At 68.4% G+C, this 12,666-nt stretch overlaps 2 protein-coding genes across 4 annotated transcripts; one reads left to right on the top strand and one right to left on the bottom strand.

Moving 5' to 3' along the window:
• Positions 1 to 249: 249 nt before the first annotated feature.
• PABPN1 (poly(A) binding protein nuclear 1) lies at positions 250 to 3,700 on the bottom strand. The gene is made up of 7 exons (XM_054811512.1): positions 3,508 to 3,700; positions 2,646 to 2,760; positions 2,460 to 2,527; positions 2,246 to 2,352; positions 1,096 to 1,183; positions 858 to 1,006; positions 250 to 347 (listed from the first exon to the last, which is right to left on the bottom strand). Exons 2-7 carry the CDS (start codon positions 2,725 to 2,727, stop codon positions 308 to 310), a joined length of 534 nt encoding a protein of 177 aa, XP_054667487.1. The 5' UTR covers positions 2,728 to 2,760; positions 3,508 to 3,700; the 3' UTR covers positions 250 to 307.
• A 1,271-nt stretch (positions 3,701 to 4,971) lies between these two features.
• SLC7A8 (solute carrier family 7 member 8) lies at positions 4,972 to 12,555 on the top strand. Of its 3 annotated transcripts, XM_054811493.1 has the most exons (14): positions 4,972 to 5,009; positions 5,433 to 5,537; positions 5,625 to 5,960; positions 6,633 to 6,837; positions 6,936 to 7,087; positions 7,204 to 7,329; positions 9,515 to 9,668; positions 9,753 to 9,876; positions 9,979 to 10,082; positions 10,645 to 10,741; positions 10,838 to 10,987; positions 11,359 to 11,536; positions 11,766 to 12,202; positions 12,284 to 12,555. In XM_054811493.1, the coding sequence occupies exons 3-13, from the start codon at positions 5,792 to 5,794 to the stop codon at positions 11,900 to 11,902; spliced, it is 1,596 nt and encodes a 531-aa protein (XP_054667468.1). In that variant the 5' UTR covers positions 4,972 to 5,009; positions 5,433 to 5,537; positions 5,625 to 5,791; the 3' UTR covers positions 11,903 to 12,202; positions 12,284 to 12,555. The 3 variants fall into 3 exon arrangements, with proteins under 3 accessions (XP_054667468.1, XP_054667469.1, XP_054667470.1); XM_054811494.1 differs by lacking the exons at positions 4,972 to 5,009; positions 7,204 to 7,329; positions 12,284 to 12,555 and having other exon boundaries at positions 5,392 to 5,537; positions 11,766 to 12,168; XM_054811495.1 differs by lacking the exons at positions 4,972 to 5,009; positions 11,359 to 11,536; positions 12,284 to 12,555 and having other exon boundaries at positions 5,402 to 5,537; positions 11,766 to 11,908.
• Positions 12,556 to 12,666: the final 111 nt, after the last annotated feature.

Below are 12,666 nucleotides of genomic sequence, written 5' to 3'. Positions count from 1 at the left end.
CCCCCCCCCCCCCCCGGCGTCGTCCGGCCCCTCCGGCTCCACCTGCAACGATAAACACACTGAAACCTGGGGGGGGAGGGGCGGGGTGGGGGGAGGGGCCGGGGGTGGGGGGAGGGGAAGCCAGGGCCCCTCCCCCCCCGGCATGCGGCTGCGGCGGGTGGGTTCGAGGGCGTTTTTTTTCCTTTTTTCCTGGGGTTTTTTTTGTTTCTCTTTTCGTTTTTTTCTTTTTTTTTTTTTTTTTGGAAGGGGGGGTGGGGGATGGGAGGGGGGAGGGGCAGGGAGGGGAGGGGGGGAGGGGGATCCCCCCCTAATAGGGGGTGTACCATGAGGTGGCTCTGGCCCGGCCCCTGTGGAGAAAAGGGCGGGGTCAGGGGCGGGGCTAAGGGCAGGGGGCACCGCCCATTGGGAGAAAGCACTGCCCCTCAGCCCGAAGGACCGCCCACCAGCTGAGGGAACCGCCCCATTGGACAAGGCAGCGCCCATCAGACCAAGGGAACCACCCATTGGGCCACCCCTCAGCCCGAAGGACCGCCCACCAGCCGAGGGAACCGCCCCATTGGACAAGGCAGTGCCCATCAGACCAAGGGAACCACCCATTGGGCCACCCCTCAGCCAAGAGCCCGCCCCCTTTGCCCAAAGGACCCACCCATTGGACAACGCACTGCCCCTCAGCCCCAGGCACCGCCCCCTCCCCCCGAGGCACCCACCCATTGGCCCACCCCTCAACCCAAAGCCCCGCCCCCTTAACCGAGACAGCTGCCCATTGGCCCACCCCCAGCCCCAAAGCACCGCCCCCCCAGCTTCCCCCCCTCCCATAGGCTGAGGATGCCGCCCGTCACTCCCACGCCCGCCCCCACCTGTAGGCCCGCCCCCGCGGGCGGCCGTAGCCGCTGTAGAAACGCGCCCGAGCGGCGCCGAACCCCCCGCCGCGTCCCCGGTACCGCGCGCGGGAGAACCCCCGGTCCGTCGTGCTGATGCCGGGACGGTTCGTGCGTTTGGGGATCACCTGGGCGGGGAGGGCGGGGCCCTGTCAGTCAGCGTGTCCCCGCCCTCCTCCCCCCCCCCCCCCCCCCCCCCAATTTCCCCGGGAATCACCTTAATTTGCCGCCCGCGGAACAGCGACTCGTCCAGCGCCATCGACGTCCGCACCGACTCCTTGTCTGAGAACTCGATGTAGGCGAACCTGGGGGGGGGGGGGAGGGGTTACGGGGGGCGGGGCTACACACTGGGGGCGTGGCCATAAGGGGCGGGGCTACAGGGGTAGGTGGGGTTTATGCGAGGGAGGTGGGGGCTACGAGGGGCAGGAAGCAGTGGGATTGGGGGGTGGGGCTATAGAGGGGGCGGGGCTACAAAGGGGTGGGGGCGTGGCTAGCACTGTAGGGGGCGTGGCTCCGGGGGCAGGGGGCGTGGCCCCAAGGCCCATGGCTCTATGGTGGGGGCGTGGCCTAGAGGCCCATGGGGGCGTGGCTCCAGGGCAGGGGGTGTGGCTCCGGGGTGGGGGCGTGGTCTGGAGGCCCGTGGGGGCGTGGCTCCCAGGCAGGGGGCGTGGCCTGGAGGCCCGTGGGGGCGTGGCTCCAGGGCAGGGGGCGTGGCCTGGAGGCCCGTGGGGGCGTGGCTCCACAGCAGGGGGCGTGGTCTGGAGGCCCGTGGGGGCGTGGCTCCAGGGCAGGGGGCGTGGCCTGGAGGCCCGTGGGGGCGTGGCTCTGGGGCAGAGGGGCGTGGCCCCAAGGCCCATGGCTCTATGGTGGGGGCATGGCCTAGAGGCCCATGTGGGCGTGGCTCCAGGGCAGGGGGCGTGGCCTGGAGGCCCATGGGGGCGTGGCTCCAGGGCAGGGGGCGTGGTCTGGAGGCCCGTGGGGGCGTGGCTCCACAGCAGGGGGCGTGGTCTGGAGGCCCGTGGGGGTGTGGCTCCGGGGCAGGGGGGCGTGGCCCCAAGGCCCATGGCTCTGTGGTGGGGGCATGGCCTAGAGGCCCATGTGGGTGTGGCTCCAGGGCAGGGGGCGTGGCCTGGAGGCCCATGGGGGCGTGGCTCTGGGGCAGGGGGCGTGGTCTGGAGGCCCGTGGGGGCGTGGCTCCGGGGCAGGGGGGCGTGGCCCCAAGGCCCATGGCTCTATGGTGGGGGCATGGCCTAGAGGCCCATGTGGGTGTGGCTCCAGGGCAGGGGGCGTGGCCTGGAGGCCCATGGGGGCGTGGCCTGGAGGCCCACGGGGGCGTGGCCTGGAGGCCCACGGGGGTCCCGCCTCACCCCTTGGGGTGGCCGCTGTACTTGTCGCAGAGGATGGTGACGCGGTTGACGGAGCCGCAGCCGTGGAAATGGGCTTCCAGCTCCTCCGCCGTCGCCCCGTAATCCACCTGCGGGAGAGGGAGGCGGGGTTTGTGAGGGCGCGGCCGCCATGCGCACCCCCCCCCTGCCCTCCCCCGGCCCCCTTTCCCCCCTCCCCAAGCCCCGCCGCTCTCACGTTGCCCACGTAGATGGAGCGAGCGTCGGCTTCCATTTTCTCTTCCAGCGACATGATGACCGGGCCGGCTACGAGGGAGGAATCAAAGGTCGACGTTAATAAACCACGCACCCCCCCCCATTTTCTTTTTAGGGGGAAGGGGGTGTGGCTTGTGCTGGCACCGCCCCTGGGCATGGCCCGGCTCACCGTTGCCCGGAGGGGGGCTCATGTTCATCTGCTTCTCCACCTCGTTCTGCAGCTCTTTCAGCTTTTCCGCCTCTTCCTCCATCTCCCGCACCCGGGCCTTGATGGCCTCCAGCTCCTGGGGGGAGAGGGGCAAAGGTCAAGGGGGGGAAGGGAGAGAAGAACCCCCCATGTGACCGTGCACCCCCCCAAAAAACCCCCCTTCACCCCCAAAATCACCCCCCTGTGACCTCAGCTCCCCCCCAAGTGATCCTGGACTGCCCCAAACCCCCTCTTCACCCCCAAAACCAGCCCCGCACCATGTCCCTGGACCCCCCCCTTCACCCCCAAAATCACCCCCCATCTGACCTCAGAACCCTCCCACCCTGGACCCCCCCAAACTCCCCCATCGCCCCCAAAATCACCCCCCCACGTGACCCTGGACCCCCCCCAAACCCCCTCTAATCCACCTCCCACATGACCAAGACCCCCACAAACTCCCCCTTCGGCCCCAAAATCTCCCCCCGCTTAACCAAGACCCCCAAAATCACCCCCCCCACGTGACCCTGGCCCACCCACATGACCCTGGCCCCCCCAACCCTCCCAAAATCACCCCCCACGTGACCCTGGACCCCCCCAAACCCCCTCTAATCCACCTCCCACGTGACCAAGATCCCATCCCCCCCCCCCCGTGTGACCCCAACTCTCCCTACATGACCCCGGACACCCCCCCCCCAAAAAAACCGCCATCCCACGTGACCAAGGCCCACCACCACCACGTGACCAAGGCCCACCACCACCACGTGACCAAGGCCCCTTCCGGCCCGGCCGCTCCCCCCACGTGACCCCGGCTCCCCCCCCCCTTCCCCCCCCCCCGCCTCCTCACCGGGTCCTCGATGGCGGAATCTCCGGGATCCCCGTCCCCTAAACCCGCCTCCTCCTCCAACTCCTCGGAGGCTTCGTGCGGCGGCTGAGGAGCGGCGGCGGCTGAGGCGGCGGCTGAAGCGGCGGACGACGAGGAGGAAGCGGCGGCGGAGGAGGAGGAGGAAACACCGGCCCCGCTACCCCCCGGGCCTCCCCCCGTCAGCGCTACCGCTGCCCCCCCCCCCTCCTCCTCCTCCTCCTCCTCCCCGGCCTCCCCCTCCCCTCCCGCGGCTCCCCGCTTCGCCTAACACCGCCGCCTCCTCCTGCCCGGCCGCCGCCGCCGCCGCTCCCAGCCCGTTGCCGTAAGGCGGCCCCGTTTCTCCGCTCCCCGTTACGGTCCCTCCGGACGCGGCCGCGGCCGCCTCAGCCCCGCGCTGCCCCGCAGCACCGCCGCCCCGCAGCGCCGCCATGGCCGCCCGCCCGACCGCACTGCGCATGCGCGCCGCCCTCGGGGAGGGGGGGAGCCACACGGACGGACACGAAGGGGCGGGGACTGCGGCGGCCAATGGCGGGGCGAGTAGAGGGGAGGTGGGCGGGGCGGGAGGGGGTGAGTGGCGGGGGAGAGGGTGGGCGGGGCGAGCGGTGAGTGGCGTGGGGAGGGTGGGCGGGGCGAGCGGAGGAAGTGGGCGGGGCGAGGCCTTAAAGGCGCCGCGCTCCCGCTTTCACCGACAAAACTGCTTTTTTCGAGCTTTTTCTTCTATTTTTTCCGCCACGTTTAATGATTCTAATTAATGGCGGCGCTAATTAACGGATTAACCCCGCCCCTCAGCGCGAAAAAGCACTCCTTTGACGGCCAAAGAGCGATTAAGGGGGGGTGGGGTGGGTGTGGGTTAATTAGCGCGGGGCGGTGTGGGTTAATTAATCAGCGCGGGGGTGTTAATTAATTAGCGCGGGGGGTGTGGGTTAATTAATTAGCGCGGGGGGGGTTAATAAGGGCCCCGCTAAGCGCTTAAGGAGAGGTTGAAGTCCGCTCGCGCTAATAGCGGTGCGGCCGGGTTAATTAATAAGCCGCTAAGGGGCGCGGGGCGCCGGGGGTGGTTAATGAGTGAGTTATTAATGAGCGCGCGGGGCGAGAGGCGTAATTAGCGGGGCGTTAATTAAAGGAGAAAAGGCGGGAAGGGGCGCGCATGCGCGGGAGGGGCGAGGGAGAGGCAGTGCGCATGCGCGGGAGAGGCGAGGGAGAGGCAGTGCGCATGCGCGGGGGGTGCCCCGGAGGGGGTGGGAGGGGGTCGCGCATGCGCGGTCCCGCGGGGGGGCGCGGAGAATGGGGAGTGGGCGGGGGAAGGGAGCGGGCGTGGCCGATGGTGGAGTGGGCGTGGCCTAGGGAGTGGGCGGGGTCAGGGAGTTGTGCGCGGTGTGGGGAGTGCGCATGCGCGGGGGTGGGAAAAGGGCGGGAAAAGGCGTCGGCGAGGGGGGTGGGGGGGCAGAGGGGGGGTCGGCTGAGGAGAAATGGCGGGAAGGGAGGTAGGAGCGGGGGGGGGGATGTGTGGGGGGAAATGGGGGGATTTGGGGGGGGGGAGATTTGGGGGGGTGCGGGGGGAACGGGGGGGTGGGGGCCGTGAGGGAGTTGGGGGGGGGGTGGGGAGTGTGAGGGGAATGTGAGGGGAATGGGGGGGGGTCGTGAGGGGAAACGGGGGGAGATAGGGGTCGTGAGGGGGTGGGGGGGGCTCGGAGGGGTGCGTGAGGGGAGATGGGGGGGCTGAGGGGAAATGAGGGGGCTGAGGGGAGATGGGGGGGGGGCTGAGCCCAACCCCAGCGATTTCGGGGGTCCGGAGGGGCCTGAGGCACCTTTGAGGAGGGGGGGGTGTGGTCACGTGGAGGGGTCACCCACCCCCCACCCCTTCCTCTTTCCTTCCTTCCTTCCTTCTCCTCCTCCTCCTTCTCCAGAGGGGGAAAGTCCGCTCCCCGTTATCAGCCTCCGGGTCGCCGAGGGGAGACCGAAGGTCGCCGGCAAGGAGAAGGGGGGGAAGACACGCTCCGCTCGCCCTCCAGGTATTTTTAGGGGTGCCCCCCTCCCCTTTCTATTCTACCCACGCACCCCCCCCTTTAAACACCCCCCGTTGTTTCCCTTCTTTACAGCCCCCCAAAACCCCCAGGAGGGCCCCCACCCCCCATAGAGGAGCGGCCACGGAGAACCGCCCCCCGCGTCGCCCGTCGGGAAGGGGGGAGCGAATAAACACCCGCACGCCCCCCCCAAAAATAACAACCTTACGGCGACAAACAACAACAACAAACAGCCGGGCGGCATGAAGGAGGGAGCCCGGCAGCGGGGTACGCCCCTGGGAAAAGAGGAACCCCCCCTGAAAGGAGATGGAGGAGGAGGAGGAGGAGGAGGAGGAGGGGGGGGCGATGATGGCGGCGGCGTGGCCTTGAAGAAGGAGATCGGGCTGCTCAGCGCCTGCGGCATCATCGTGGGTGAGGCGGCGGGGGGGGCTCCCGGCCCCCCCCCCCAAATACGTACCCTGGGGGGAGGGGGCACCCTGCTCTGAACACCCACCCGGGGGGATCCCCCCCCCCACCCCCTTAAACACCCACCCAAGGGGCTCCCCAAACCCCCACCCAAGAGGCTCTCACCCCCCCCGAATTCCACCCGGGGGGGGGATCCCCCCTCCCTGGGGTCTCCCCCCCACCCAACGGGCTCCCACCCCCCCAAATCCCAGCCCAAGGGGCTCCCCCTGCCCCAACACCCCCCCCCCAACCCCCCACCTAAGGCTCTCCCACCCCCCCACATCCCACCCAGGGGTGCTCCCCCTCCCCCAAACCCCCCCCCAAGGGGCCCCCCCACCCCAAACCCCCCCCCAACCCCCACCCATGGCCCCCCAAGCCCCCACCTATGGGGCTCCCACCCCCCCACATCCCACCCAGGGGTGCTCCCCCTCCCCTAAACCCCCCCCCAAGGGGCCCCCCCACCCCAAACACCCCCCCCCAAGGGGCTCTCCCCCCCCCCCAAACCCCATGGGCCATCCCCCAGGGTGGGGGGTGCCGCCTACCAGCGTGGTTTTGGGGTCCCTCCAGTGCCCCACGTCCCTGTTCCCCCCCTCCCCACCCCCTTTGCTGACCTCACCTCGCTGACCTCACCTCCCCAAGGTAACATCATCGGCTCGGGTATCTTCGTCTCCCCGAAAGGGGTGCTGGAAAATTCGGGGTGCCTGGGCCTGGCCCTGCTGGTTTGGGGGGCGACGGGGGCCGTGACGGCCGTGGGGGCCCTCTGCTACGCCGAACTCGGCGTCACCATCCCGCGCTCCGGCGGCGACTACGCTTACGTCACCGAGATCTTCGGGGGGCTGGCGGGGTGAGCGGGGGGGGGGGTGTGTGTGTTGGTGCGCGCGCCGTGCGGGCCGGTAACGCTTAACGAGGTTTTAATTAACCGCTTTTCTCCGTCCTCGTTAGGTTTCTGCGGCTGTGGATCGCGGTGTTGGTGATCTACCCCACCAACCAAGCCGTCATCGCCCTCACCTTCGCCAACTACGTCCTGCACCCGCTGTTCCCCTCCTGCCCCGTCCCCGAAACGGGGTTACGGCTCCTGGCGGCCGCCTGTCTGCGTGAGTGACACCGCACCCCCCCCCCCCCCTTTTTTCCTGCCTGTACTTTCCTTCCTGCCTGTCCTTTCCGCGCTCTGCCCGTACCCCCGCTGACCGTCGTGTCGCGTCGCCCGCAGTGCTGCTGACGTGGGTGAACTGCGCCAGCGTGCGTTGGGCCACCCGCGTGCAGGACGTCTTCACCGCCGGCAAGCTGCTGGCGCTCGCCCTCATCATCGGCACCGGCATCTTTCAGATCTGCAGGGGTGAGCCCCAAAAATCTACGCGCCCTCCCCCTCCCCGGGAACCCCCAAAATTTTGATCCCCGGGGGGATCCTAAAAATCGAGCTCTGGGACCTCAAAAATTGATCGCGGGGGATGCTGAAAATTGAGTCTCGGGACGCAAAAATTGAGGCCAGAGGCAAAAAAATGGAGCCTGGGACCCCAAAAATGGAGCCTGGGACCCCAAAAATGGAGCCTGAGACCCCAAAAATGGATCCTGGGACCCCAAAAATGGATCCTGGGACCCCAAAATCGACCCCTGGGACCCCAAAAATGGATCCTGGGACCCCAAAAATGGATCCTTGGAGCACCAAAATCCTCTCAGGGACCCCCAAAATGGATCCTGGGAGCACCAAAATCCTCTCTGGGACCCCAAAATCGACCCCTGGAGCCCCAAAATCGACCCCTGGGACCCCCAAACCAACCCCTGGGACCCCAAAATGGATCCTGGGACCCCAAAATCGACCCCTGGGACCCCAAAATCGTTATTGGGAACCCCAAAATCCTCCCTGGGAGCCCCCAAACCAACCCCCAGGAACCCAAAATCAACTTCTGAGACCTGAAAATGGATCCTGGGACCCCAAAAATGGATCCTGGAAGCACCAAAATCCTCTCTGGGACCCCAAAATGGATCCTGGGACCCCAAAATCCTCCCTGGGACCCCAAAATCCTCCCTGGGAGCCCCCAAACCAACCCCCAGGAACCCAAAATCAACTTCTGGGACCCCGAAAATGGATCCTGGGAGCACCAAAATCCTCTCTGGGACCCCAAAACCGACCCCTGGGACCCCAAAATGGATCCTGGGACCCCAAAATCCTCTCAGGGACCCCAAAACCAACCCCTGGGACCCCAAAATGGATCCTGGGACCCCAAAATCGACCCCTGGGACCCCAAAATCGTTATTGGGAACCCCGAAATCCTCCCTGGGAGCCCCCAAACCAACCCCCAGGAACCCAAAATCAACTTCTGGGACCTGAAAATGGATCCTGGGTGCCCCAAAATCAACCCCTGGGACCCCAAAATGGATCCTGGGACCCCAAAATCGACCCCCAGGAGCCCCAAAATTCTGGGAAACCCCCAAAACCACCCCTGCCCCCCCCCAAATCCTCCCTGGGACCCCAAAATTCACCCCAGAGGCCCCAAAAATGGATCCTGGGAGCCCCCCCAAAACCAACCCCTGATTGCCCCAGCCTGCTAATTACCCCCACCCCCACTAATTATCTCTAGAGCCTCCCTAATTGTGTTTTGGACTAATTAGCTCTAAGTGCCCCACTAATTATGTCCAGCCCACTCCTAGTTACCCCCAGCCCCCCTAATTACCGCAGGACCCTCTTAGTGCTCCCTAATTATCTCTAGTACTCTCCTAATTATCTTTAGCCCCCCCTAATTACCCCCCAGAGCCCCCTTAATCCCCCCATTACATTTAGGGTCCCCCTAATTACCTTTAGGACCTGCTAATTATCTCTGGGACCCCCTCAATTCCTCTCTTAATTACCTCTAGGGCCCCCCTTAATTACCTTTAGGACTCACTAATTACCCCCAGTCCTCCTGATTACCCCCAGGAACCCCTTAATCCCCTCCTACTTACCTCTAGGGCCCCCCCAATTAGCCCTACACCCCCCATAATTACCACCAGAGCCTTTAATTACTCTTACGCTCTCTCTAATTATCTATATAACCCGTGGTATTGCTTTTAAGACTCCCCGCTGGCCCCGCCCCCTCCCCGCTGGCCCCGCCCCCTCCCCGCTGGCCCCGCCCCCTCCCCGCTGGCCCCGCCCCCTCCCCGCTGGCCCCGCCCCTCCCCATATCCATGGCCCTGCTGGCCCCGCCCCCTCCCCGCTGGCCCCTCCCCATATCCATGGCCCTGCTGGCCCCGCCCCCTCCTGTATCCATGGCCCCGCCCCCTCCTGTATCCATGGCCCTGCTGGCCCCGCCCCCTGCTGGCCCCGCCCCCTGCTGGCCCCGCCCCCTCCCTATGTCCATGGCCCCGCCCCCTCCCTGCTGGCCCCGCCCCCTGCTGGCCCCGCCCCCTCCCCATGTCCATGGCCCCGCTGGCCCCGCCCCCTACCCGCTGGCCCCGCCCCCTCCCCGCTGGCCCCGCCCCTCCCATATCCATGGCCCTGCTGGCCCCGCCCCCTCCCCGCTGATCCCGCCCCCCTGTCCCCACAGGCGAATCCTATTGGCTGTCCCCGGAACAGGCCTTCTCCTTCTGGGAGCCTGCCACGGCCGGGGGGGTGGCGCTGGCCTTTCTGCAGGGCTCCTTCGCCTACGGCGGCTGGAACTTCCTCAACTACGTCACCGAGGAGCTGGTGGATCCCTACCGGTGAGAGGGCGGGGGCCTGGGCGGGGCCAGGGCGGGGGCCTGGGCGGGGCTTCTCACCCTCCCCTCCCCCCCCCCCCCCCTTAGGAACTTACCCCGCGCCATCTTCATCTCCATCCCCCTCGTCACCTTCGTCTACGTCTTCGCCAACGTGGCCTACGTCACCGCCATGTCGCCCCGCGAGCTGCTCGAGTCCAACGCCGTCGCCGTGGTGAGGGGCGGGGCCTTTGGGGGGGCGGGGACACGCCCTTCTCCCAGCTCCGCCCACAAGCCACGCCCCTTTGTCCCCTCTTCTCCCCACCCCCCCCCGCAGACTTTTGGGGAGAAGGTGCTGGGCGCCGTGAGCTGGGTGATGCCGCTGGCCGTCGCCCTCTCCACCTTCGGCGGCGTCAACGGCTCCCTCTTCACCTGCTCACGGTCAGTGACATCACCCAGCCGCGCCCTCGGCGTGACATCACACCGACACCCGCATCATCACACCCACACCCCCCCCCCTCCATGGACCCACCTGGGGGCTGAACCCCCCCTCCTGGCTCCGCCCCCTTTGTAGCCACGCCCACTATGGGGACACGCCCCCCTTAGCTCCACCCTCTTGGGAGTGGCCAGCTCCATGGCTCCACCCCCATTGGGGAGCCACGCCCCCTCCCTGAAGCCACGCCCCCTCCCTGAAGCCACGCCCCCTCCTTCCCGAAGCCACACCCCCTCCTCTCCCGGGGATGCCCCTCCCTGAAGCCACGCCCCCTCCCTGAAGCCACGCCCCCTCCCTGAAGCCACGCCCCCTCCCTGAAGCCACGCCCCCTCCTTCCCGAAGCCACGCCCCCTCCTCTCCTGGGGACGCCCCTTCCCAAGCCACGCCCCCTTTTCCTTAGGCCACGCCTCAAGCCCCACCCCTTCCCCCAGCCACACCCCCTCCACTCCCACCCCCACCCCCCCACCCCCCCGTGTGACATCACCCCCCCCCCCGATGACGTCACGGCAGGCTGTTCTACGCGGGGGCGCGCGAGGGCCACCTGCCGGCGCTGCTGGCCATGATCCACCTGGAGCGGCGCACCCCCATCCCCGCCCTGCTCGTCACCGTGAGTGGGCGGGGCTTCTGCGGGTTTTTGGGGGGAGGGCGGGGCCAGCCTGCCGGGCCACGCCCACACCTCCCGTCCTCCTCCTCCGCCCCGTAGTGCGTCTCCACCCTGCTGATGCTGGTGACGGGCGACATCTACACGCTCATTAACTACGTGGGCTTCGTTAATTACCTCTGGTACGGCGTCACCGTCGCCGGGCTGGTGGTGCTCAGGTGGAGGCAGCCCGACAGGCCACGCCCCATCCGGGTGAGCCACGCCCACCCCCCGATGCTCCGCCCACCCCCCCCGATGCTCCGCCCACCTTTCCTTTGCCCCATAGCCCCGCCCACTCCCTCGTTGCCCCGCCCACTCCCTCGTTGCCCCAGCCTCTCCCATGGCCCCGCCCCCTCTCCCGTGGCCCCGCCCCCTTTGCTCCACCCATGTTCTTGCCCCGCCCACTCTCCCTTTGCCCCACCCTTTACCCTGCCCCTGAGGACAGGCCCCGCCCCCCTGGGGGCGTTCCCCTCCCTGTCCCCGCCCCCTTGGGGGCGTTCCCCTCCCTGTCCCCGCCCCCCGGGGGCGTTCCCTTCCCTGTCCCCGCCCCCTGAGGGTGTTCCCCGGTGTGGCCCCGCCCCCAGGTGAGCCTGCTGTTCCCCGGCGTGTACCTGCTGTTCTGGGCCGCCCTCCTGCTCTTCTCGCTCTGGTCGGAGCCGCTGGTCTGCGGCATCGGGCTGGGCATCATGGCCACCGGCGCCCCGCTCTACCTGCTGGGGCTGCGGGGGGGACCCCGGCCCCCCGCCCTGCGCAGGGCCCTGGGTCAGTGGGGGCGCGTGGGGGGTGGGGGTGGGGGGCACTTGGGGGGTAAGGGCGGCGCTCGGTGGATGGAGGGGGCACTTGGGGGGCAGCAGGAGGGGCAGCATGCTGGGGAGGGATGGGGTTTGGGGGTGATGTGGGGTGCTATGGGGCACTGCGGGGTGCTGTGGGGCTCCACGGGGTTCTTGTGGGGTGCCGTGGGGCGCCGTGGGTCACGGCCCTTTTCCCACAGACGCCATGACACGCTTCGGCCAGCGCCTCTGCCTGGTGGTTTACCCCCTCGCCGACGGCGACTCCTCCGCGCCCCACGGCGACGCTGCGCCCCACGGCGACCAGCAGCAGCCCCTCACCTCCCAGCCCCACAACTGAACCTTCCCCCCCCCCCCCGCCCTAGCTCCAGCCCCACACCTGAGCCCCGTGGGGCTGCCCCCCATCTCCCCCCCCCCACACACACCCCCCCTTCCCGGTGCCTTTACCCTGCCCCACGGCCTCCCCATAGCGTGGCCGCCGCAGTGCCTTAACCCCAGCCCCGCCGTGGGGCTGCCCCACGGAGCCGGCCCCTGCGGAGGAGGGAGGGGCCCGGTGGGGGCGGGGCTTCTGTGGAAGCCCCGCCCCCACCGCCTGACCCCGCCCACTGCTCGCCCCGCCCCCGAGCTGCGGCTTCTCCAGGTAAGACCCTGCCCCATGGCCCCGCCCCCAGCCCCGCCCACAACACCCTGGCCCCGCCCCCTTAACCCCATCTCCCCTCAGGTCCGTGGCCCCGCCCCCTGACGTCGCCGGCTCCGCCCCCGCCTCAGCCCCGCCCACCCGGACACTCGGGCCCCGCCCCACAAACGGGACCCGGATGTCTGGGCCCCGCCCCCCCGGAAAATGGGGGGGGGTGGGGGGGAGAGATCACGTGGTGTGGCCCCACCCTTTTGTTTTTATCGTAGGTCCTACGTCATCAGTGGGGGAGGGGCGTCGTTGGGGGGGAGGGGGGAGGGGCTGTATTTGTAGGTCCTACGTCAATAAAGGTCCTTGCAACGAAGGCGTGGGGCTGAGTTACTGCGGTGGTGATGTCATCAGAGGGGCGGGTCTGCATCATCGAACGGGTTCCCCTGTCAACCTTGGGGGGGAGGGTGTCTGACGTCAGC

This window comes from Grus americana, assembly GCF_028858705.1.
Source record: "Grus americana isolate bGruAme1 chromosome 37 unlocalized genomic scaffold, bGruAme1.mat SUPER_37_unloc_1, whole genome shotgun sequence".
In the NCBI taxonomy this organism is placed as follows: Eukaryota; Metazoa; Chordata; class Aves; order Gruiformes; family Gruidae; genus Grus; species Grus americana.
The sequence above is the reverse complement of the archived record's forward strand: the minus strand, read 5'-3'. Positions and strand labels throughout refer to the sequence as shown.